The 25860-nt window shown below is 36.5% G+C and overlaps 7 protein-coding genes across 7 annotated transcripts; 5 read left to right on the top strand and 2 right to left on the bottom strand.

Moving 5' to 3' along the window:
- Positions 1-76: 76 nt before the first annotated feature.
- Positions 77-1718, bottom strand: RO3G_13560 (uncharacterized protein; the record flags this gene model as incomplete). The annotated part of the gene is made up of 11 exons (XM_067668144.1): positions 77-199; positions 248-329; positions 382-629; positions 677-778; positions 830-947; positions 1006-1143; positions 1199-1258; positions 1322-1343; positions 1414-1545; positions 1595-1655; positions 1710-1718. The coding sequence occupies 11 exons, from the start codon at positions 1716-1718 to the stop codon at positions 77-79; spliced, it is 1095 nt and encodes a 364-aa protein (XP_067524245.1).
- A 1423-nt stretch (positions 1719-3141) lies between these two features.
- On the top strand, positions 3142-5877 carry RO3G_13559 (uncharacterized protein; the record flags this gene model as incomplete). The annotated part of the gene is made up of 8 exons (XM_067668143.1): positions 3142-3339; positions 3385-3547; positions 3600-3753; positions 3801-4750; positions 4807-5219; positions 5273-5548; positions 5604-5683; positions 5742-5877. 8 exons carry the CDS (start codon positions 3142-3144, stop codon positions 5875-5877), a joined length of 2370 nt encoding a protein of 789 aa, XP_067524244.1.
- Positions 5878-6278: 401 nt separating this feature from the next.
- On the top strand, positions 6279-8689 carry RO3G_13558 (uncharacterized protein; the record flags this gene model as incomplete). Its single annotated transcript, XM_067668142.1, has 6 exons — positions 6279-6497; positions 6542-6932; positions 7119-7159; positions 7220-7361; positions 7417-7734; positions 7920-8689. The coding sequence occupies 6 exons, from the start codon at positions 6279-6281 to the stop codon at positions 8687-8689; spliced, it is 1881 nt and encodes a 626-aa protein (XP_067524243.1).
- A 959-nt stretch (positions 8690-9648) lies between these two features.
- Positions 9649-15358, top strand: RO3G_13557 (uncharacterized protein; the record flags this gene model as incomplete). The annotated part of the gene is made up of 6 exons (XM_067668141.1): positions 9649-9968; positions 10028-10986; positions 11044-11528; positions 11582-11947; positions 12096-12251; positions 12311-15358. The coding sequence occupies 6 exons, from the start codon at positions 9649-9651 to the stop codon at positions 15356-15358; spliced, it is 5334 nt and encodes a 1777-aa protein (XP_067524242.1).
- A 1367-nt stretch (positions 15359-16725) lies between these two features.
- Positions 16726-17717, top strand: RO3G_13556 (uncharacterized protein; the record flags this gene model as incomplete). Its single annotated transcript, XM_067668140.1, has 2 exons — positions 16726-17334; positions 17688-17717. The coding sequence occupies 2 exons, from the start codon at positions 16726-16728 to the stop codon at positions 17715-17717; spliced, it is 639 nt and encodes a 212-aa protein (XP_067524241.1).
- Positions 17718-21253: 3536 nt separating this feature from the next.
- Positions 21254-21588, bottom strand: RO3G_13555 (uncharacterized protein; the record flags this gene model as incomplete). Its single annotated transcript, XM_067668139.1, has 2 exons — positions 21254-21463; positions 21565-21588. 2 exons carry the CDS (start codon positions 21586-21588, stop codon positions 21254-21256), a joined length of 234 nt encoding a protein of 77 aa, XP_067524240.1.
- A 1383-nt stretch (positions 21589-22971) lies between these two features.
- RO3G_13554 (uncharacterized protein) lies at positions 22972-23809 on the top strand (the record flags this gene model as incomplete). The annotated part of the gene is made up of 4 exons (XM_067668138.1): positions 22972-23057; positions 23128-23250; positions 23313-23423; positions 23494-23809. 4 exons carry the CDS (start codon positions 22972-22974, stop codon positions 23807-23809), a joined length of 636 nt encoding a protein of 211 aa, XP_067524239.1.
- Positions 23810-25860: the final 2051 nt, after the last annotated feature.

Below are 25860 nucleotides of genomic sequence, written 5' to 3'. Positions count from 1 at the left end.
ACAGTGTTTATAGAATGGATAATAATAGTAATGACTCTCTCTTTCTGTGACATGGGGGATTATTATATTATATATTTTAATCAGCTAGTTGTGCTTGTGCTAATCTGGCTTCCAAGTTACGTAAAGCTTCTTCTTTACTCAAGAGTTCAGCTCTCTTTTCTTGAATTTCACGTTGAACCTTCAATTCAATCTCGCGAAGCTAATTGTATATAAGCATAAAGCCTTTTTTCCTTTTCTTTTTTTATACCTTTTCTTCCTCCTTTCTTAATTGTTCTTCCTTCAATCTAACACTTTGAGAGGCCATATCTTCAGCATTTAGAGAAGCGTCCCTAATATAATATGTAAACACAATAGAAAATAGAAATGTGTATTTCAACTTACTCTTGATCACCACCATTAACAGTACGAGATAATTTTTCAGTACGATAGTTTTCATAAAGGATATCATGAGTAATTTCCTTTAGATCTTGCAAATGAGAACTCAGTAAAGCAGATCTCAAACGACCAAAATCGGAATGCTTGGGATTATCCACTTCAACAGCACCCCAAGGATATTGACGACCACGCACAGTACGACCATTGACAGTAATTTCTTCTTCACTACCAATGATTGAGAATGGTAAAAGAGCCTAAAATAGAATTAATACAATTACTGACACTTAAAAATTCCCTTTACTCTTAATTCACTATTTTCTTCAATTGTATCTTCATCATCTTCTTCTACATCATAAGGAAAGTTGTAAATTGGAATATTATAATGTTCAATATCTTCCATAATCTATTCTAAAGCATAAGCACTCCATCATCTACTTGCTATAAATGACTTTACTCTCTTTTTGAAATCTTTTAATTCTTGAGGTGTAAGAGAATCAGCACGTCCAATGACAGGAATCACATTCACACGAGGACTTAAACGACGCATCAATTCAATATCAATTTCACGTAAACTATAATGCAATTCATACTTGATTAACACAGGATTTTTAATATATTTTTACAACTTACGCATGTCCAGTAGGTGAAATGAAATATAAGAGAGCGTGAACACGATTATCTCTAAATCGAGGATTACGTTTAATTCTCGATTCTTCTGCTAAAATATCATCATATTGCTTTTCTAAATAAGCAACAATTTCATGAAAACTATATAACAATTGTGTTACATTACTTTATATTTTTGTTGTCAAGGGTAATATACCATGCTTCATTATCAATATTATCACCAAATCCTGGTGTGTCAACAATAGTCAAAGAAATTCTACACAAATTAAACGTTGTTTACTACACCCCTTTATGATACTCCTTAAATTACACGATTTACCTAACACCATCTTCATCCAATTCTATTGAAAAAATAAAAGATTGTCATTAATAATTCACTCTCTTTCTATTTTTTTCTGATTTTTTTTTTACCAACAGAGACTGGTTTAATTTTGATGCCTTCTTCATTATGTGCGTCTTCAGGGTTGTCAGATTCCTTTTTTGAAAGAACATGGTCGTCACAAAGAGTATTAACAAATGTTGTACGGCCAGTACCAGAAGCACCTATAAAGGTATTTAGTAATTACTTTATAAAAATATGACACAAACGTACCAACTACCATCAAAGTAAATTGGAATCCTTTCTTTACATTCTTTCTACGTCCTCCAAGTCTCTATAAATAAATATTTAGCTTCGTTTTCTTTTTTCTTCTTGTATTTTCTCGTACGTGGGCCATGTTTATATATGTAATAAATTAAAAGAGTGAGAGATGATGAATAAAGGAAAAGAAGAGAACAGAAAATAAAAAGAAATAAAGGAGTAACGGGGTTACAAAAAAACAATTTATCCAATCAGATTGGACGTACATAAAATAAGGCACGCGGTCTGTTTCCCTCTTTTTACTCTCGTCGTCCTCTTATTCTGCTTTCTTTATCAAAAGTTTAATTCCTTATGACAAAAAAAAAAGAACAATAACTATGCCAATTGAAATACATGTATTATAATTGCTTATTTTAATTAAAAAATACAATGTAAATATTTATCGTAAACAAGTATGTAAGGAAAACAATTCCCCTTTTTTAGGATCTGCAAAAAGAATAGACTGCTTTCTCTGGTCGCTCTTTAATTAAAAATGTAGTAATAAGCTTATAATGAGAGATACAATGATTAGCATAGTGCTATGATAATAAATACTTTTTTTTTATTTAAATTGAACAATAAAGAAAAGATGAAGGTTTTATAAAATACAATTTCATTTGCTTAAACACAGACAAAGAGAAGACTTTCTTGTTCTAGAAACAAACCCAGTTTTAATAACAAGACGAAATAATCGGCATTTAAAAATATTTGGACAGGTTCACGAAGGGACAACAAATGAGTTTGTTCCTAACCAAGGACGATCAATTTTAACAGCACTAATAAATTGTGGTTTGAAGCTGGCAACAGTCAAATTGTTTCGCTCTTGTTCTATAAAATGAATCGATATTGAATTAAATTATAAAAGAGATAATTAAATACAAGGTAACTGGTATAATATTAAATGAATTTGAAATAAACTCATTTTTGTGTGTGCATCTGAATTACGGGATGTGGATGGGTGTGTGTATGAGTTTATAAGCAAATCATAAAATTTCATTTTATAATACCAAATTAAGAGTAAACTCCATAAGGAAAGTATAATTGCTACATAAGCAGATCAAATAGTAACAATTATTGTCTTTCTTTTTCTTATAATATATGGAAGAATATTGGACACTCGAACGAGTCATTCAATGGCTCGAAATCAATAACTTTAGATCCGCCATTGAAATCTTCAAAGGTACAGAATATAAGTTCCTTTCACTTATTTTCTCCTTTTCTCTTTTTCTCCGTATATATTGACATGTGTGTAAACCCACTTACTCTTTATTATTTAATTATAACAACAAAAAAGCTAACAGGATTAGCGGAAGAGCTTTTTTGGACTTTGATTCTTCATACTTGATGACTTGTCAAAACGAATTATCGTTACCTGAAAGAAATAAACTTATACAATCCATAAAGTCCATCACACGAGTAATAATAATGAAAACAACAATAATAATAATACAAAAGCTTGTTGTTAATTACCTTTGTAGGTAAAGGATCATTATGCATCACCATACAATAATAGGTCAGCAATGACACCTCGAATACCAGAAAGAAAATCATCCACCAATGAACATGTATTGAATTTAGTCAAGAACATTCCTATACCAACTAAACTCCCTATTGGCTCAGCAGCAGCAAGACATACCAACAGTAGAGCCCGTTCAACAAACATAACAAACAATAACACGAGTAATTGGAATTCTTCTACAAGACGACCGAATACGATAGTAAAATTAAGAAGTTAGAAAAACCGTTTTCTAATGCGATAATAGGAAACAAGCATTCATGTCACAACAGATTCCGATACTTTTCACAGTTTACAAGTTACTGGAATGAGAGATCCTCGTTTAATCAAGACTTCCATTTTAAGAAAGCTTGGTTTAGGTGTCGAATGCAATAAATTTTTGTTTTTTCATGAAAATGGAAAACATCCGAGTAAAACTATTTGTACATACACATAAATACCTTAAATAACAATGCATGATAGACGTGCCATTGTTTGATAATGAACTTTCATTCATCTGCCAAAATTCAGACCACAGTTCAACCAACCGAATATTAGTACAGCCAAAGTCAGGACATTATACAACGTATTGTATTGATGGGACAAAATATCGTGATTTTGCACCCACTCATAAAAGGTATGCACTTTATAGACCTATGATAGTCATAATAACAACTCTAATAGAAAGCCAGCCAATCATTCAGCGCATCTTGCCTTGCCAAATCATTATCACCAAGAAAATTTAAATCCAAATGGATTGACTAATAACAACAGAGCTTGGGCAGCTCATCAACAACATCAAAGAAGCAACACAATTGATACAACCTATTATCCGCAACCATACCCTACACCCGAAATTGTAACTGACAACTGGAATCAAAACACCATAGTATCTCAACCACCAGCTTGGGTTGCTTCACAATCCCAGGAAAAAAGCTCTCTATGGGCTGTTCCTCCCAAAGTAAGCAAATCCACCAGTGATTCACTCATCCCATCCTCTCGACCCGATAAACCCTCTTCCTCCCTCTGGGCTGTTCCTCCCAAGGCCATAGAAGGAAGCAACTCGACTCAGCTCAATAGCACGACGACGACGACGACTGCATCCTCCCTTTGGGCTGTCCCACCGAAAACATTAGAGGAAGAAGAGACACAGCAGTTTAGTTCGGAAAATCTTAATTTACACCCTAGCATCTCTTCCAAGACGGAAGAAAAACCAAAACGGGCTGTTCGATTTCACGAGAATGAAGGGAGAGGACTTCATGTGGATACAGGTATCCGAAGCGCCTCCCCTACACCAGCCTCTTGTTCTCCATCCGGTATTGAAGAAAATCACTGGGCCGAGCGTCCGTCGGTCGAACGACTTTACAAGAACATTGACAAGTATTTACCTGGTCATGATCTTGACAAGGAGATCATTGTTGAACCCAGTCCGCTCTTACCCAAACGACACAAGAAATCGATTCGTCACGTTGCCAACGAAGCCCATCGCAACTGGCGAAATGCAGTGAATGCGGTCAATGTGATTCGAGCCAATCACTTGATTCGAAGACGTAGTACCAAGATGTGGCATCGAGCCGTAGAACAAGTGAAACCGGGCATGAATGCCAATGTGCATCAGCCTGGAGAATTACCAAGTAAGGACGTGGAGAACGAGTTTTTACAGAAAATTAATTTTATTTTTTCGTGGCAGAATCCAAAAAGTTGCGGTGGATTCGTGGTGAGTTGATTGGAAAAGGCTCTTTTGGGCGAGTGTACCATGCGTTAAATGTGGAAGCAGGTGAATGGATAGCGGTCAAACAAGTCGATCTGCCAACCACACAGTCCGACTATGCGAAGCCTGGATTAAGAGAAATTAAGGATGGTCTATTTCGAGAGATTTCATTATTAGAGGATTTGGATAATGAATACATTGTACAATATTTGGGATATAATGTGGATGAGGAAGAAGGTCATATCAATATCTTTTTAGAATATGTACCTGGTGGAAGCATCGCTTCCTGTCTTTCTAAAACAGGTCGATTTGAAGTGGCTCTTGTTCAATTTTTCACTCGCCAAATCTTGTCGGGTTTAGCTTACTTGCACAACCGTAACATATTACACAGAGTAAGTGAATGAGCACATGTTTCTTTTTTTTTTTCTGAATGTAAACTCTATAGGACATTAAAGCGGGTAATATACTATTGGACCAAAATGGGATTTGTAAAATTACGGATTTTGGACTCTCTAAATTAAGTGGACAAGACAAGGCATATGATCCTCATTCAAATAATTCAGTCATGAGAGGCACGGTGTTCTGGATGGCTCCTGAAGTCGTCAAGGGAACAAATTATAATGCTAAAGTGGATATTTGGAGCTTGGGATGTACTGTGATTGAAATGTTGACTGGAAATCATCCTTGGTTAGATCTAAACATGTTGGCTGCATTATACAACGTAAGTGACTCTTTGTTTATTCACGACTTGACTTATAATTTTACATATAAAATAGCTTGGTAAATATCAAGCACCTCCTATACCAGAAGATATTCCTGAATCCGCAAAGAATTTTCTCACTAAATGCTTTACGATGTAAAAGCTCACAGAAGTTGATCTTTTTGTATTTTTAAACTAACAGCTTCATGTATAGTAATCCTGAAGAAAGGCCAACTGCAGAACAATTATTAAATGACCCATTTGTCCAACCAGACCCTACATTTGAATTTGAAAAGTACATGAAGAAGGCAGAAGTTGAAAGAAGGACATCCAAGGGAAGATCACAATAAAATTAAAAAAAAGAATTGGTTCATTGTCACACATTTGTGTTACGCTAGCACTATTTTCTTGGTTTTTCTTTCTCCACTTTTGATCGTCTTTTTTTTTCCTTTCTTTTCATCAGTTTATATATAATTTCAAAATGAGCTCAAATAGTAAGCCATCTCGAACTAAGGTACCGCCGATAAGTACAAGAGAAGAAGTAAGCAAAATAACAGTGATACTGGAGTGTCTATTAATATAAACTAGATTTCAGGGCAGGATAAAGCAGTTTTAGACACAGTTTTAGCACCTTCTCAGTATATCGACGCAATCATTTTAAACGTAATCATAAGAGATTTAGACTATATAATACAATACATAGGACAAAGGTACATTTACATAATATACACACAATCCATACCAATTAATCATGCTTGACAGAATCATTCTCGAAGAAAAGTACCTTGCAGACCTTGTTCAGTTAACTAACGATGCACAAGCTATACCCAACAAGGAGAATGCAATCGGAATACAAAAATGCTTTTTGAGTTATGTCGACCTGACAGATGAATATAAACCATTCAGAGAGCAGTACCTGCAAAGATTAAAGAAACAATTGGAAGAATTAAAAGAGTTCAGGGCAAGTTGTGTATTATGTGTTGCTGCCCATTTTATATATTTACTTTATAACAGAGTGAACAGCAGAAGATGTATGATAAAAACAAGTATTGGATGCACCAAACAAATCAAGAATACCTGCTTAATCGACTCAAAAAATTACCCAAAGCACAGCAAACTTATCAACAAAAATGGGAGGAAATTGAGAAATCAACAGGCATGGCTATTACTACACCCATGTTAGCCACACCTAGTACAACAACAGCCACATCATTCCCTTTATTAAAGCGAGAGATGTCACAAGAAGAGACGGTGTCACCCAATGAACCAGACACATCCCCTTCATCACTACCCACACAGCAAAGTCGAATTGAAAGATTCATGAAGAAGCACTTGAACAAGCCAGAGGATCCAACGAGACATAACATTCGCATAGCCAAACTAAAAGTGGAAGTAGCAGAAGCAGGTAATTCAGAAAAGAAGTGGGTATGCACCCAAAACTGACCCTGAATAGATACAAATTATAGAAACGTTGTACGTGAAATAAGTACGCTGGCAATCAAGATGGACGCAACCAACCAACATATCATGAAACAAGTTCAACATGTGCTTAAAGAGAAATCAAATAAAATCAAGGATATTTTAACGATAGCACTGAAGGCAGATATTGAACAATTGCAAAAAGCACAAAAAGTAAGCAGATGTACCCCTACAGAATCTATGATCACATGGTTCATAACACACTATTGATAGCCACTCAGTTCAATGCTTGACATCATTGAAAACACAGACACTCAGCTGGAAACAGATAAATATGCAAGCATGTCCATATTGCAACAATACCCAAAGCCAGAACCTGTCTATTACAAAAATCATCATGTGGGTGAATGCAAAGGTAAGAAGCATAAAGGAAAGCTGCAGGCAGATATTAATGATTGTTATGGCTCTAGACTTAATCTTTGGTACATCTTTAACTGAATACGCTCAACAAAGAGGCCGATCACCACCTCTGTTGATCACTAAATGTATCGAGGCCATCGAAAGATTGGATGGTTTAGAAAAAGAAGGCATCTATCGTGTCTCTGGCAAACAAAGCAACATGGAAAAGATCAAGCATGCTTTTGAGCGAGATGAAGAAGCGGTTGTCATTGGCCAGAACGATGTGCCTGAGGATATATTTAGTATTGCGTCTGTCATCAAAATATTTCTCAGGGAGCTCAAGACACCCTTGTTTCCTTTTAAGCTAGATGAAAGGCTCATCTATTCACGTAGGTTCTTGCATGTTGCTGTCTGACAACGAACTAAATCCCTCGATAGAAATACCTGACCAAGAATTACGATTGATGAATTTGTTAACAAGGTTATTAAAGCTACCTCCTGCTAATTATGATACTTTAAAGGCACTTGTAGCTCATCTGTCAAGGTAGAGATAGACCACTATTTTTAGATTTAGTTGTAACCTGTTTGTGTAGAATACAATCTTTTGTAGAAAAGAATAAAATGACCATCAGCAACTTGACGTTAATATTTACACCTGCTATCTTTCAAGATTTAAACCATGCACAAAATGCTGTTGGAGAATGGGCAAAGGATTGCGTGTTGGAAGACTTGATATTGAATAATAACGATATTTTTGCAAACAAAGATTTACATAACAATTCTGCCATTACGGGTGATATTGAATATGGTTTCAGTCAAAACGATGTCCATTCATCCAGCAATGATAGATATGCCATGACTATTACCTCACCTGACAGTCCTACTGAGATAGACTATGCATCTATGGCACATGCAAATGAAGGTGACTATATCCTATCCCTTGATGAGTACGAGAATGACCCTGTGCAAGAAAATAAATTGCCTGAACGTACGTCTTCTATATCACATCATACTACTATTACTACTACTACTACTACTACCAAGGCCCCTCCTATGAAACTCTCTAAATCAACGCCAACCGAAAGAAGTTATAGAGCCCAATTCCAAGGAAAGGGTCTTAAAGTAGACACTAGTATCAATCCCCGTCATCACCAGAATAGTATCATGGCAGTAAAGAGCGCTACCGTTCCTTCTTATGATTGGGCAAGTCAAAATCCTGAGAACAGTCCTATTCCTGATGTACCCAAGTTGAAAAGATCAGCGACAACTGGTAAAAAGCATAAAAACTTTAACTTGGACCCAGAAGCTGCTGCTGCATTTAACCAATTGAAAATTCAACGTTAATAAAGATCATTTATTTATTTTATTCTCTCTCATCACGGAAACTTGTGTGTTGAATGAATAAAACCCGTTTGGTAATAGAGAACCAGAGAAGGAACTGATAGTGCTTAAATGTTTGAAAATTGCTAAAATTGTATTGCAAATCATCACTGTCTTGAAATGCGGCTTACTGTATTTTTACTTTGAAAAGTATTTTAAAAACAACCTTTAGTCCCAATGGTTGAAAGTCTGGATAGAGTCCACCATTAAAAGATACAATGCATCTTCATCTATTTTTATTCAGGCATTTAAGGAATTAAAGCTCTCGCATACACAGAATATCTTTGCAGACACTCTATATATCCTCAAGCAACAGAAAAGAGTAAGAATTGACAAGGATTAATAGCGATAGGTAAATAAAAAAAAAATTGAATTTTGAATCTTTATAGTGTGTACAAGCTTATTTACGTTACCAGAGAAAATGTTATTTCACTTTATCTACCTCAAGCCATTCTTTTTAATTTTTAGTCATCTTTTCTACATCTTGTTCTGTAAGAGATTTATTAGTAGCAATAGGGTGCATAATTAATGTTAAAAGAATTGCCAAATTTATCCTTTACATAAACTTGAGTAACATTATCATCAGAAACCAAGTTTCCTTCATCCTTAAGCTTTTTAATGCTCAGTTTTATCTTTCCCTTTATGCAAGATTCAAGCAGCAGAAAGTAGAAAACCAGTCCTTCTTTTGGTTACATGATTCTCGAGATTTATCATGACACCTCTCCAAGACTTTAATCATCCAATTTCCAACAAAAAAAATGTCTAATCTTTTCTGGACAGACTGCAGCATCACGTGTCACCACCACAGTTTTGTTTGTGCTCCGCGTTGCAATAAAAACGGAGGTACCTTCTTGTTTCCACGCTTCTTTCTTTTGTTACAGCATTGAAAAAAAAAGAAACACTCGACCTGTTGACATAACACAATGAGCTCGAACAGTGAAGGTTTACCGGTACCTGAAATGAAACCAAGTGTCAGCATAAACACAAGTCGGTTCCGAAGAGATTATGATATTTTATTAAAAGAAGTGCTTGAAGAAAGCTCAGAAGACGAAGAAGAAGACTTGTTGAACCAAATCGATATTGACCTCAACACAGCCACCGCCGAATTGCCTGAGGATTTGAGGGTTGCTTTAGAGGATCGCTCATTAGCCATTCGATATTTAGCTAACCTAAGAAACTTCATGAGCCATCGCAGGTCTCAATCCGTCAATTCCATAACAAGCAGCAAAGGAGAATATTCAATGTAAGTTCTTTTCTGGAAGAAAAACTCGAAATAAACACATGAACACTGATGTACTATAGACCAAATACACCTCTTCAATCCTCCTTTAATCAACCGTTATTATCACCCAAACCATTTGAACGCATCGATCCTCTATCAAAAGTGCTGGATGCTATTCCTTATCAAACTCGACTCATTAATGGAGTACCCTCATTGGCTGTGTTAGAGCAAAGATTCCATACACTTATTATTCCCGAACTGGATTTACCAAGTGTGTCAGATACAGTTATTCAGATGAACCTCAACGAACTTTACAAATTAAGAGACGATCTTTATATTCATTTGAATGGTGGCCTACTCTTAAACAATACAAACAGGATTAGTAAAAAGAAAAAGCAGGAAATAGCTCACTTATTAGATGATGTGTCAAAAGAAATTGGTCTTTATGAAGAATTTATAAAGAAAGGTACAGTTGTTGTCGTATTCTTACCGGTCGCTCGTCTTTTATTTATCTTTTTTGCTTTACATTTAGCAAACTACTTGAGTCTTGAAAATATTTTGAATGAGACTGATAGCTCGGATATTGAGGATAATACAATAGATACTGATTCTACTTTATTACATTTTGTAAAGCACCTTTTTTTTTTCGCTATTGAAGCTTGTACTTATCTTTTCATGCATGTACAGGATTCCCCTTCAGACACATCAGCATCCAAATTGGGTGACCCACATTTGTTATCATCTCTCTTACCACAAGCACCATCACAGCATTCTGTAACTACCACAAACACACAAAATGAGTCATTCACTTCTTCAGACTTTACCATCAACAACATACCAGCTGAGCCCTGGGAAGCATTCAAATGGACACCCCTCTTAAAGCTATCAAACCAATTGTACTCAGACGACATTAAGCAGAGCGGCCTTATTTCAGTTATGACTGTCAGTGGTGTGATTGCTATTGGTACCACTCGCAGTTTAGTATTTGTTTACGATTATTCCCAAAATTTGATATGTATCTTGGGAGATGGCAATAAAGGTAAGCCAGAAAAGCTCCAAAGAATAGACCTACATTAATATCTCTTTCCACCCATAGCCTTTGAAATAGGCGCAGTGACTTCTTTAGCTGTATCTTCAGACCATACTACCATCGCCTGTGGATATTCTCAAGGACATATTATTATTTGGGATATCAGAAAGCCAATGTATCCCATACGTATCATTGACCCTCTACCTGCCTGTCAATCCCAATCTCAAATGCAGAGTACCTCACGAAAAGAAGGGCATGTTCAAGGTGCCTCCATTTTGCATATTGGATTCGCAGGAGTCAAAAATACAGAAATTGTTTCTGCAGATGATCAGGGTATGGCTTTTTATCATATGCATTACAAAATCATCATGTTCAACGGTATTCATTCCACTCGTATCCTTGGAAGGTATCAAAGGCCATCAGCAAACAGTGGCCGTCAACCCAAGCCAAGAAAGCCGAGTACTGTTTTTGCGATGCAACATTTACCTCTTGGCCAAACAGCTCATCCAGCAGAAAGCTTTGGCCTTGTTGCTCTCCTGACCCCTTACAAGGTAAAAAAAGGCAAAAACAGATCCATTGGTTTTGGTATTCATAGGATACGTAGATGATTCTCGTTGGATTGAAACCTACCCCACAGACTTTATTCAAGTTTTCAAAGCCAAAACTTTTGAAGCAGCAGGCAGAAGATGGATCAAAGGCAGTCGTCGAGAGACTTTCGGGCTCTCTGGCTTGGCTACCTGTCTTGAAGCGAGGAGATAGCAGTCAAAATGATCCTATGCTTGCCTTTGCCTGGGGAAATCATCTGTTCATTTTTCAAATCTCTGTGGAAAGTAACACGACTGCCAAGGCAAGCGAGAAAGCACGTTCAAACACAAAGGCTACAAAATACGCTGTCAATTTGGAATTTATTCAAGTTGGAGAGTGGAAATGCAAAGAGCCTATTGTGAGCATTCAGTGGATCAATAGACAGGTAAAATACACATATACAGCCTAAAGCATGAGGAAACAGCTCATAAAAGAAATAGATACTTGTGCTATTTACCCCCAATGAAGAAATGATTCTGTTTGATCCAAAGAATATGGTCGAAGCTCAATGCACCACTATAAAAAACAAACAGCTGGTTTACCACGATTGGTTTAACACCCCTTTGAAAGATTTGGTGACTAGCCCAGCCAACGTAGCAGCCGAACCATCAAGAGAAAATGAACTAAAGTCGGTAGAAATGGCTTATTTTGGTTCTATTAAAAGCTACAAGGGAAAGATGTTTTTGTTGGTAACGCATCAAGCTTGACGCTCTTGAAGGGATGATTCTAATTTTATATGCTTTCACAGGGTCTTCAACAGATTTACGTGGGTACACTGTTATCGTGGACAGATCGTATACGTGTGCTTGTTCAAGCGGGAGATATTTTGGAAAGCATCGAATTGGCCACTTCATTTTATAACGGTATGGATATACAAACCGTGATTGGCTTACCAGAGGAGGAAAAAGCAAGAAAGGCACTTGTGGGTGAAAAGTTGATGGAGCTCTTGAAGGCTTCACTCAGCTACACCTTCTCCTCCAAACGGACCTATAACGATATGGCCAATGAAGTAGGGGGTGGAGAGACCGCGTTGATGCGCAATCTGGCCCGAGGCTGCATTGAGGCATGTCTCAGCATAGGGAATCTCGAGTTTTTATTTGATACGGTCTATGAGCATTTTTCAGATAACCAAGTACACGGTGTCTTTTTCGAAGCATTAGAACCTTGTATCATCCAGGATCGTGTACCAGATATTCCTCCGTCGGTCATGAAGGATTTGGTCGATCATTATAGCAAAAAGAGATTGCTGGATGAGCTTGAGCAGGTCATTTGGCATGTGAACCCTCGTTGTTTGGATATTGATCAAATCGTAAGCATGTGCCATCGGGATGGTATGTATGAAGCGATGATGTATGTCTGGAACAAGAACATGCACGACTACGTAAGTCCGCTTGTAGAGATGCTCAAGGTGATTCGCCTCGTCTTGCGAGGTCACTCGGATGAACAGCAAACGCTGCACGAAAGACAAAATGCGGAAAAAATATATGATTATCTCAAGTTGATCCTCACTGGAAGATCATTTCCTGAGGGATCGGGTGTCACGGCTGCGGATGAAGCAGGAGAAGCAAGGAGTGCAGTGTACTCATTTCTCTTTTCTGGTCGCTGTGTCGTGTGGCCTCCAGTGGGTGGCAAGCTGATCTTGACAGTAGATGAAGATGAAACTGTCCTGGAACCTACTTACCCTTATTTACGACTCCTTTTACGCTTCAATACCAAGAAATTCTTAGAATCCCTTGCGATTGCCTTTGAAGATCCATGGCTAAACGGTGGGGAAGATATCTTGAGTTCCAAGTTTGATGATGAAGTGCCTGGAAAAGTAATCTCTCGACAAATCATTATCAACACGCTCTTAGACGTCGTTGGTGGTGGTTTGACAGGAAACTGCTTACCTCCTCCTAGAATGAAGCAGTCTATATCGGCTTCCACAATACAATCTCTTGCTACGAATAGTCGATCAGCACCATCCAACCTTCAAGTGAATACTTCCGTTGCCAGCGATCACGCCAGTCATTTTAACTATTTCTCCAACGACAATATCATCTTGCTGTATATCTTCATCGCCTCCAATTTACACAAATACACTACTTTTATCCTGCTGCCACCAAAGACACTCAACAAAGTGCTGATACGCTTAGCAGAGGAACATGACGCGAATACACATACGGAAAGAGAAAGAGCGATTCAAAACCTGCTGACAGTCTTCACGCCAACGAGTCAAGAGCAGACCGTCAAACTCTACGAAGAAGCTGGTTTTTGGAAGGTACTCGAAGACGTGTATCGTCAAGACAAAAAATTTGGCAAGCTGGTGGAAACTTACTTGAAGGATGATGAAAGACGGGAGATGGTGTTTGATTGTATTCAGGATTTGTTGACGAGCGATCTGAATGAAAGACAAAAGGAGGACATCATTCGTGTGTTCATGGTTCGTATTTCTCAATTCGTAGAGATTGATGGTCAAAAGGCAGCAGAGATTGTCCAGATGTTTGGAAATGGGGATCATCAAGATGTGATTCGACGATTAGAGGAAGATGAAGAATTTGATGATGATGAGTATCACGCAACGGCTGATAAGCGTGTGTTTTCTTACCTTCATGGGCTGTTGGAGCCCTATTCAGAAATTGAAAGCAAGAGCCCTTTGAATGAACTATCAAACGTGAGCGGTGCGATACAAGAACGCTACGTTGAACTCATGTGTCGATTTGATCCATCGGGTGTCTACAATTACTTTAGCACTCGACTTGGAGACAATGTTTCTTTGGATAAGATGAAAGAGATTTGTGAAAAACATGGTGTTATGGATGCAGTTGTATGGGTGATGGAAAAGAATGGCAACACGCCAGGAGCGCTAGACAAAATGCTAAAGATGGCAAAAGAAAGAAAAGAAACCATTGATCAATTATTAGAAAGTCATCCGTCACCTTCTATTTGGACGTTTGAAGAAAATGAGAGAGTCGGTTGCTGTCTCATGGGACTGAACAATATCCTTCGAGTTTGCACTCAACTGTGTGAAAACTATTGGATGAATACGACCATTCGTTTGAAATGCAGCAGTGGAGCTGATGATCAAGATAGCAGCCTTTCAGAACCAACTTTAGAAAATGAGACCAGCTTGGCTGGCGAAGCATCAAGAGAGAATAAAGAAGATGAAGATATACGTAAAGAAGCCGAAGATTTATGGTTCAGGTTGCTAGACGCATATGCTGAAGGTTTAGTTGAAATACACAGTATGTTTCAAAGTGGTGATGTTCTATCAAGTGCTCATCAGAGAATAATATTGTCCTTCAAGTCATTTGTCCAATCTATTCTAACATCCTATCTGCTGTCTGCTTCATCACAAACATCTTTTATATGGCTTTTGTTAAGAGTCATTGATTCCAGATCAAGAGGAAAGACAACTTTTGACGATTTTAAGCACATCTTTTTTGATATGCTAAATAGCTATGAACACAAAGACAAATTACTGAAAGTGACAGATTGTTTATTTGATCACGATCTATTTGTAAAATTGCAAGAAATGGCTAGCAAAAATGAGAAAGGATGGTATTTGGATAAAGTAGCTTGTAAAGTATGTGGGAATAGCCTATTAGACCCTGCGTTACTGAAGCTTTCACCGGATTGGAGCCTAGAAGGTAGAGAAGCACAATCGTCCACAGATAAGGAATACAATGCATTTGACTGTGCCGCTAACTCTCCTATGGACCGCTTAAAGCAACAGCTGAGGCAGACAGACAAATGTGTCGCATGTCAAGATGAAAACTTGAAAGATCTGGAAGCTGACTGTGAAGAGGAAGATTGAAGGATGAAGATACCTATTCTCATACCTCTTTTTGATTCCCCTTTTTTGTTTTCCGTTCTAAATACCCCTGCTATCCCATCATTGTTTTTCAAATTTACAGTTACTTGTATATAAATAAATTCTTGGTTCAAAAAATATTCTTTGTGTGTATTCGCTGTTTACACAAGAGAATGTGTAGCTTGAGGACAGTAACTGACACGATTGATGTAAATATTTTACGTGATTGCTTTCCAGATACATCAATTACAATTTGAAATAAAAATGGTTGCTTTCAATATGTCTACAAAAAGATATCAAGAACATAAAAGGATCTCAAGCTCGCCATGTGAATGTTTATTAGAAACTGGCAAGTAAAAGTTGGATTTGTGAAATAGGTACTGAATGATTCTCTACGGCCGACACTTGTAACTATTCCTTGTATTGGATCTTTGAGGCTGGTACACATCCATACTGGCTCTTTTGAGAAATAAGTTGCAAACACAAGGGCAGGTTAGAATCGGAATAATGTTTAAAATAGAAAAAAGAAAGTAAAACATTTGATTTATGCCATCTCGTCATTTTATTTTCAATCATTCCGGATCAAAAGGATTCCGCTGTTTGTCACACTGCTTCAGGGTTGGTATATTCCAGTGCTCCACACTATAAAAGTCAAAACGGAAAGTCAACATGAATAGGCTTTACAAGGATGTAATACAGTTGCACACATCATTAAATCCATCCTAATCCTTTGGCTGATACAATAAAAACATAATCAGACGATGTGAAAGATAATATGACATCTATACCATGTATTTCATTCACTGGATCCATTTTATGTCTACTTCATTTTGCTTATATGCTACTCCAAGAAGTTCAGTGATAGGAATAATGGACTATAAGAATGGTTTGGCAAAACTTTAAATCTGTTCAACTTTTTAAAAAAAAAGAATACGTGCCACTTATGTATGGCACCTTGTTTTAAGAATAAATATTATCTTTTACTTTTTACATATAAACAAGAAATGTTTTATATTTTCTGGTTTATCCAAATACGTTGTGCAGGAGGATGGGTCTAGATTAAACACAATAGAGAAAATAGTCCTAAATAGAAAAAAAATATGTATTTTGAAAAATCAAGATGTAAACGTATCACGAAAATACCCTAAACTGCGCCATAAATCAACTTTTCCTTTTGAGTTGACGATGGATTGAGGTAAAAATGACAATCCGAATGTCGTAACACAGAATTCCATGCAGAAAGGTTGATCTTTTTCATTTTGTTTTGTTTAAAAAAAAAAAAAAAAAAAAAAAAAAAAAAAAAAGGACAAATACTGTACAACTTTTGCTTTCTTTCGCAGTTCTCTTACTTTTTTGTGTTTTTTACAAAAATGTCGGATGAAAATGTATTTGAAATCCTTATGGGCCAGTTGATGCAAATGCCAGAAACGGATGTTTATTCTGATGATTATACTGGAGCATTTTTACCTTTAACCGATGGTTTCCAAATGTATAAAGAGGACGAGATGTACCAAGGCTTTACAGAGATGCTACCAGCCCTTATTCAAGACGCACCATTTCAAACAGGAGCAGAGAGTCTGAAACTCAACAGCAGCTTTAGCAGCAGTACATCTAACTCATCTGTACTGACAGAACCTAGCTCATACGATCCAACCCTGTCATGGACCACAAGCCCGACCTATCCCTATTTTGAACCACTCAACAGTCAGCCTAATCTATCGTCTATCCTACCTCATTTTGAATCCTTAACCATCAGTCAGGCACCCTATGCAGAAAATAAGTACATGACCCGGCCTCATCAGCAGAGGACAAAAGTGCACGATGTGAAAAATAGAGCGGGGCATACCCTGGTTTCACCATCTGTTCCTCATCCGGACACCGTCAAGAACAAACCAAAACAATCCCTCAAACGGCCTTTCAGATTAACCAGTGACAATGCGGATGATACCCAAAAGAAGAAGAAGAGTAGAAATCAGACGGTAGAGAAAACGGAGCGAAGATATCCTTGTAGTATCTGCGGGAGATCATTTAAACGGCCACAGGAACAAGCCCGCCATCAAGTGTGCCACACTGGGGAACGCAGTTTTCTTTGTGACTTTCCAGGATGTCAAAGTAAAGGATTCAGTAGAAAGGATGCTTTGACTCGACATAGGAAATGTCACACGGCTTTACGGTGTAATGTGAAGAAAGAAGAGCAAAAAGTGAGAAAGTTGGTAAAATCAGGAACACCATGCCGAAAAGAACAAAGTCCACCCAAAAAGCCAATTAGATTTGGCCATTATTAGAATTCGTACTATTGACAAAAAAAAATGTTTATCTACAACTTGCTTAGCGCCTAGCATTATCACTCATTACAGCTTAATTCATTGTTTTTGCACACTAGTGCGAATATATCCTTTCATATTCAATCGTTTGACCCTACCGTTTATGTCTATCTCTATCCATCAGCAACATCTCCTTTTTGTTAGAAATACGCGCTCTTTTTTGTATTAAATTTATCTCCACTTGTATATGCTATTTTTATCCATCATTTTCCACTTTTAGATGCGAAACCATGAAGCCTTACACTTTTGATCATCTAATCTGTTTTGTATTAGTAAATAAATCATGTTAAATAAATCTCTTTTTATGCGTCTGGTCTAGTCACTCAATCCATTTCTATCATAAAACGAAAATAGTCTTTGTTTAGCAGCGAAAGCTTGGCATCTAAACAAAAAAAAAATGATATAAAGTATACAGTAGTTACAAAACACAGCTTTTATAATATGCTCTCATGACAAAACAATAAGGGGCAATGACAGCTTAATTGAACATAAACAGTATAGCAATGATTACAATACTCTAAAAATATTAAAAAAGTTCAAAAGGAGACAATAAGCTTTATTTCATGTTTTCCGAAAAAAAAAATATGTCAGTCATGATTTGTATTAACATGTCATAAAAGAATTCGCAAAAAAAAAAAAGATTGATTCCTGTGTTGATTGCATCTGCTGTGCCTTTTTACACATGTGAATAGATGACTCACATAGTTCAAGGTTTATTGTACAAAAAGTAACATGAAAGCTGTTGATTCCCCTTTTTTTTTTTTTTTTCCTTTTCTGGTCAGTGCGCTTTGCTGCAGTACATGTATCTATCAGCTATAAGGCCATGATCCTTTGACTTGCTTGCTTATCGTTTGGCTTCTCATTTCAACCATAAGTGCACGCGGTTGTGTAGTCCAAATTGTGAGATGCATCAGGCTTTTTCATATATCTTTGCCTACAAATGCAACGGATGGGATTATATCCAATAACAAAGCAAGCTCTCATGCATTTATCTTCATTTGAGCACTGAAAAGATACTTTCTGGTATCACTCATCTTACTTATTAAAGACAAATAATTATATTCGATGGATGAGTCTCATCAATTCTGATAAAGTTAATGTTGTAAGCATTGATAAAGGTGGGTAATGTTAAGGTGACAGACGATGGTGTGTGTGCTGTCTGGGATTACTTTGTAAACTTGGTTGAAACCTGTCGGAACAAGTGATTCTAGTTACTGCTGTAAAGGTCCGATCAATGTGGATGTGACTTCAGCTGATCACAGTAATGTTTTGTTTTTTTTTTCTTGATTCAAAGATATTTGGACATGGCTGTGTAATGGTCATTCCTGGAGACTATTTTGGAGATTGAAACAACATGCGTCTAAACAGTTGTTTCATTTATTTGTATTTTACACAACCGCAGTAGGCGCATGATGCCTTGTAAACATCGTTTCACTCAGACCAGATCAAAAAGAAGAGTACAAAGAAATAAAAATTCATGTAGAATCCAGTATAAAAATGAAAGAAGAGCATCAATAGGGAACAAATTGAGTAAATATTTGTGAGAAGTTTGAGGTGACAAAGTAAAGAGTCTTTATCTTGGTTATGAAGAGTGTGATGGCAGTTTATTATGATGAGAAAGCCAATCAAGTTTACGCAAAATGCCGCATAGAGTAGACCAGCGAATCAAGCAGTCATGCTTAAAAGGAAGGTGGTTTGTGCGTAGTAGAAATCAAAAGGATGAATAGGGGGAACGATTCGTAGTTTCTGGCATTTGTAGGTGGGCGACACATATCAAGACAATCAATAGCATGTTATTCATTGTTGACTAGGGTGACTAGGACAAAGCTTTGATTGATCAAGGAGTAAATCAAGGTGTCATCAAGCATATTGATTCCGTTCCGCTCGAGACATTGATCACCAAGGATCGGATCTATAGAAATTACTGGAAGGCGGAGGAAAAAATAATTTGAGAGATTTTCTCTATGGGTCATTTGATCAGACCATCTTGTAAGATATACAACTGAAAAGAATTCATGTTTAAAAGAATGCTTGAGCCATGTTGACATAAAAAAAAAAATCAAATAATTTACACCGTCTGGGTTTTTAGTGACTATATAAATTGATTCATCAGTATTGATGCTCTTTGCCCTTTCTTTTTTTTTTTGGATAAAAATGTTTTTATTGCACCGTATAGCATTTTGTCGATAGTCAATGACACAACTTGTAAAAGACTATAATCATTCTATCCATACGAATATTTCATACGAATATTTCTAGTGTGATCAGAGTAATGCGACTTTAACTGATTATAATATGATTCAATGTATATTGGTAATCAACACGTATATCTTCTCCAACAATGAGCTCATAATATCCTTTGTTCATTGTAATAAACAGAAAAAGAAGGGATCTCTTTCCTGAAATTAATCCTAAAACAATCAAAACTGACAACATATCTACTGCATTTAAAATAGTTCAAGTTGTAGCATATGCTTATACGCTTTTTATTGTCTATTAACCAATTTGATTCATGTCTCATGCACTTTTCCCATACTCTCTTCATATTCCAAACGCGAAATAATATATTGATCAAGTCATCAAGCACTTCACGAATAGCTTGTACCTCAATCTGGCTGTAGTCAATCATTACCTTTTTAACTGGAAGGCTTTTGCTAGCAGCGTTGATTTTTAACCCACTGTAAGTTTCAGAAAGACACCAATTAGTGTTTTTACTAACTAAGTTTTAATGTCAAGACAAAATTGAAGTCTTAAAAGCAAACTGAGCATGAACAGTCTTTTCATGAAAGGGAAACGTGCTCACGATGGGTATAGTTAACTTTGCTAATGTTAAATTTGTTCCTTTTACTGCTTGATTTGTTGTCAAAGTGAAAGAAGAAAAGCTCAAGAACGTTTTGAAAGAGACAGAAATGAACAATAACGATAGCAAATCAATCACAGCAAAACTAAAATAGAAATCAATAACGATGCCATGTAGTATCTTATCTCTACTAGCAAAATCAATATGACACCCTTGTTAACCAACAAATGTACAGAAATCACTAAAATTCAATTGAAGCTGCTGAACGAAGATTGAGATTTGGGCTTTCATCAACGTGCAGCATATACCCAACTTTTTACAAGATGTCTGTTGGTAAAAAAAAAAAAAAAAAAAAAAAAAAAAAAAAAAAAAAAAAAAGAGAGAGAGATCTTGCTAGTCATTTGTATTTAACTGTACAGTCGTTCAAAACATCAAAAAACTCACTCTGAACGCTTTAATGGCACAGTTTCCAACTGAAGTGCCCCCCACAGGCGACGAAATTTAGGAAACAACCAATATCTGTATTATTGATTTGGACAACTCGCAAAAATTTATTTTCGACAGCAACATCTTCAGCGCCCTCTCCACATCGAGTTTGCGTCTGGACTCTAAAAGACTGGAACCTGAATTTGGCTCTTCTATGCACCACCTTCGTCCAAGCGCTACAACCAAGCCATTTGTTTCTTCTAGCTCAATCAAAAAAGCAAATGCGCTTTTAATCAAGAAAGCAATACAAAACAACCACTTTGACATATTTTCGCAACTCAGACAGCTTCATTCAAACTTTACAATTCCTACCAAATACTGTTTTAGCAGATGCTCATCAAGATTCACAGACAACATACGCATGAGGCCATAAACCGTATTTACTGCGTTTTGTGCAGATGAGGGTGACAAGTTTGGTGATGTAAAGTCTGAATCAAGTATTATGAGATTTATGACTGCAGTGGTATTCAACCAAACAGCTTGTGTTGATTGGCCCGCCTGTTGAACAGAAAATCTATGTCTATCTGCAATACAAAAACAATCTTGCAGCTCGGCTCTGTTGATGGCACAATTATATTTTCACACACATTTCGTTTTACTTGCGCAGTACTTGTTTCTTTCATTACGATTGCTTATTTTGGAAAAGAAGGTATAAAAACCAACAAAGATACCAGTTGATATATTAAAACCTGTTTTCATAGAACTGTACACGTTTGTAAAAAATGTCAAGGAATCGATGCTTCCGTCGTTTATAAACAAGTACGAAGAGTAAATCGCCGAGTGGTCTTTGGGGCTACGGGCCTTTAATAGTCGAGAGTTGCACATGATATGGGTCTCCAGGTTTAATGGTACTGTACGAGAGACAAGAACAGACATGGCATTAAAGTATACTGTCTTCCTAACTAATCGACATTTTAATTTTGATGTCTAATGTCTTTTTTGACAGAAAATCAAAATTCATATTATCCAAGTGGGATAAGTTTTATGAAGAGTTGTTGACATTAGTAAATTTTAAACAATCAACGATTTTAGTTATGACGTTTTCTAATATCTTGGTTTTTGCGGCATAGAGAGACATGAGACAAATAGGCAGAACAGAAGGACAAAAGTTGATCAACAAGAGCATGATAAATACCTCAGTAAGATCGTCAAGGTTTTTGGAGAGCTTTAATGCAGAAGGCAGCAGTAGAAGTGTTGTTGATGTAGAAAGAATGCCCAGGAATGAAGCCGAGTGTCGTATTTACCTCATTCAATACTTATTATTCGTATGAGATTACTCAAATCTTATAAAAGAGATAACAAGTACTGAATACATAATATCATATATTAACCACATACAATATTTATGTTGTTCAAGTTTAATACTAGAATTGACCTTAAACTCACTTCGGTCCCTGAATAATTTCATTTCCTATATAAAAGCGTAGTTTGATTAATTGGGTTCTTTCTTTCGTCTTGAAATCTAATAAAGAGGCTACATAGAGACTCATTCACTAGTTTTCAAGTACTATTTCCCTTTTAATTCTCAAATTTTTATCTGCAAATATCTCACTGAGAGTGAAGATGCGGAAGGTAAAAATGACTCTGATGAAACAGAAGAAGAAATCAAACCAGTTGTCGATCGCCTTTACATGCTGTACTATAAGGAGGTAGTATAAAAAGCTTTTAGAGTACTCTACCTTACTACTGGGTTAACTAATAGCTTGCTTATTTACCATAGTTTTAAAACGAAGCTTTTGATGTAGAAGATGCATTTCTGGCTGATATCATGAACAAGAAATCATGCATCCAAGAAAAATTATTTAGTCGTGCAAGCAAGTTGTTGTTGAAGAAGGATTTGGATGTAAGAGAAGAGATAATGCTCAAGTATGATTATTTTTCCAAACGCCTTGAGATATTAGTCTGATCAATTGTACCTCCTTGTTAGGCTAGCTCTCTCCAGCACCGTCAATACGATGCAGCCCGAAAGCTATGAGACGCCAAATAGTATACTCAGCCAAGAAGAGATGAAGGCACTTGAAAGCCCATCTAATAACACACACATTGGCCTACCAGAGGTTGACCTGACGATACTGCGCAGAGTGTTGGAGAGGTAAAAGCTTAGAGAAAAAATGAGTTGACCTAGCAATGCAAAACCTTAAAGTATTCTTTATTTATTGTAGTGGAGGTGAAGAGATTGACTTGGAAGCCATTGAAGAAGAGATCCTACGCGAGCAGCTGCGACTGAGAAGTTTGAAGATGAAAAGCAGCGATCAATACAAGATACTAGAAGTTTTAAGATGCATGTAGGTTGGGAAATCTAGCGCGTGATAACACCCCCTTTTTTAACGCTTGTTTCATTTAACAGGATCGAATGCATTGACCATTGCAGTGAAAATGATAGTGAGCTGATTTACTACCGCCACTTTGCAAAGCTTCTCGACTATCTTTTCAAAGATACGAATTTGTTGTTGTTGGAGTATGTAGAACATCATTCATATGCAGTGTACTATTGTGCTCTTTATTAATTTTGAAATTCTAAACTCTAGCGGTGAGTCTGCTTGTATAGCTGTAAAAGAAGAAATGATTGCTGGTCACTCTTTATACCCTTCTTCCGAAAACAATGTGCTGTCAACATGTGGTATCAGAAAACTTGATGCTATTATTGCAACACAACTCAAGAAAGAACGTGTTGCATTCTCAACTGACGAATGGAAAAAAAATAATACAGGTGTCACAATAGCTATAAAACAGCAATCAAAGAACTTGTGTTTTAACCTGTCCATTTTGAATCAGTTAGAACGTAAGTTCAACATCCAGACCAAGAGCATCTTGACTGTTGATTTTGTTGGCAAATATTTGTGAGCATTATTTATTGTCTCCAAGATCTTCTAGTATTAACAGCTTTTGGCCTATAGGATACGAATGCTATATGTATAGCTTGGAGAAGACAGAGGGTGTTGCTGTGGCATTTTGGTTGAAGAGCTTGTGGTGCCAACAAAGAAGTCGGACCTTGAGCATGTCTCCCAAACAATCAATGCTTTGTTTGTTTTAAAGGTAAAGATGCTTTGTCGCTTATTCTACTCATCAAACTCATCCTTTCCTCAATTGAAAAAATCATGCTCTCAAGCTTGCGGAGGAAGTGGCAGTATGGCCAACAAGAAACAAGCTCAGAGGCATCGTTCGATGCAAGGAACCAATGGCAACTCCGTGTCAAACTCCTCGGGTGATGTTCTCACCCAAGTTGAAGAAGAGAAAGTTGGAGGAGTAAATACTGAATAAAATATTTATAAATATTTTGTCTTTAGCAGTGCGATTTTATAAATCGCTTTCAATTTCACATAGTTTTTCGATCAAGTCACTTGGTTTTTTTTTTGTCAAAACTAACAACAATGAAGAGTCAACCACCAAGTGTTCACTTCACTATAACTGAAACTGTTTGCCTTGTTTCATCTTGCTTACCAAAAGCTAGAATTTAGGACTCTTTGTTGATCTGACCAAAGTTGAAAGTATTGATTTTTCTGAAACAAACAAACGTTGTATACACAACATTCCCTGCCAAGGTTAGATCATCACAGAATCCTTGTAGCATAAGACTGTATAATTGTTTGAGTCGTGTAGGAACATAAGTTAAAGATCAGCTTTTTTGTATAGAGCGTAGATTTTTTAAGGGAAATAGAAAAGAAAACAAAGACCAGAAACGCAACCAAGACTCAATTTTATTACCTTTACAGTGCAAAGATTAGAGAGTTTTAGGATTCATTAAATACATTGTTTCTAATCATTTCAACAACAAACAACCATTTATGGCAATTATGGTTAGCAAGAATTTTAACATCGCTTTGAATAGCTACTTTAAAAATTGAGAAAAGAATAAAAAGACAACAAGAAAGTACTTTGATAATCTGTTTATTCGTGCAAAGTGAGATGTATCGGATATATCGTTTCTAACTACAAATATTTGCTTTCTTTTATACAAAGTTAAGCAACACTGGGTATATACAATATTCTAGATTGCCAGACTCTCGAGGATTAATTTTTGTGATTGAGATAGTGATTGTTATTAGCAGATGGCTTGCATGATAATGATAAAGAGTTGGTTGGTCATTCAATTGATCTCGGCTGTCATTTACAAATATGTCTACGGCCAATTTTAACTGATTGATGTTTAGCTTGACTTCGAGTATGTGTTTCAAACCTTGCATTGTCTTTACTGGATGTGCTTATGCTACTTGTAATAGTCCCATATATGTGTGCATGAAGCCAGATATATTTTGCTAGAACTTTCACTTGGGGCAGTTTGATGATACCTACTAGCAAGATACAAAAAATGCATTCTTGCTAGATTCCCTTGCATATACACTGTTCTACAAAGTCAAAGAGTGAGCGAGCTGAGCATATTTTGATTGGATGCTACTTAAATCACACTATCATCAAACAAGATGATCGCATTAAATAGTTCTCAAGTCCATTTGCTTTGCAGCTTCGATTATATCACAGGGTATTACAGTAAATGAAAAAAAAAAAAATAGTACAGTCAAACCAATTGGCGTTGTGTGCGTTTATTTTGAGAATTTCTAATTTGAAGAGGAAGGGGAATTGTTATACTACAACTTCAAAAAAAAATTGCCTGTATCGAAATACCCAGAAACTTTAAAACAACCTGCCGCAATCTATATAGATATTGCTAACACGTTGTAACTCCTTTGTTTATTTGCTCTTTTGAGCGCCTATACTTTTGTTATCAACCGTGAAACGTTATACTAAGTTTCCAGAAAGTTTATTTTATGGTTAAAAATTAAATCTATTCATATAAGATGCCCCCTTTTAAAAATCCATGTGCTTTCTAACACTAAAATAGTACTACATGATAATTCAAATCAGTATTTAAGAAACAAATGCTTTATATGGTCATG

The sequence above is a fragment of the Rhizopus delemar genome, genomic scaffold, assembly GCF_000149305.1.
Source record: "Rhizopus delemar RA 99-880 supercont3.12 genomic scaffold, whole genome shotgun sequence".
Taxonomy (NCBI): Eukaryota; Fungi; Mucoromycota; class Mucoromycetes; order Mucorales; family Rhizopodaceae; genus Rhizopus; species Rhizopus delemar.
Note: the sequence above shows the minus strand (reverse complement) of the source record. Positions and strands in the feature narration are given on the sequence as shown.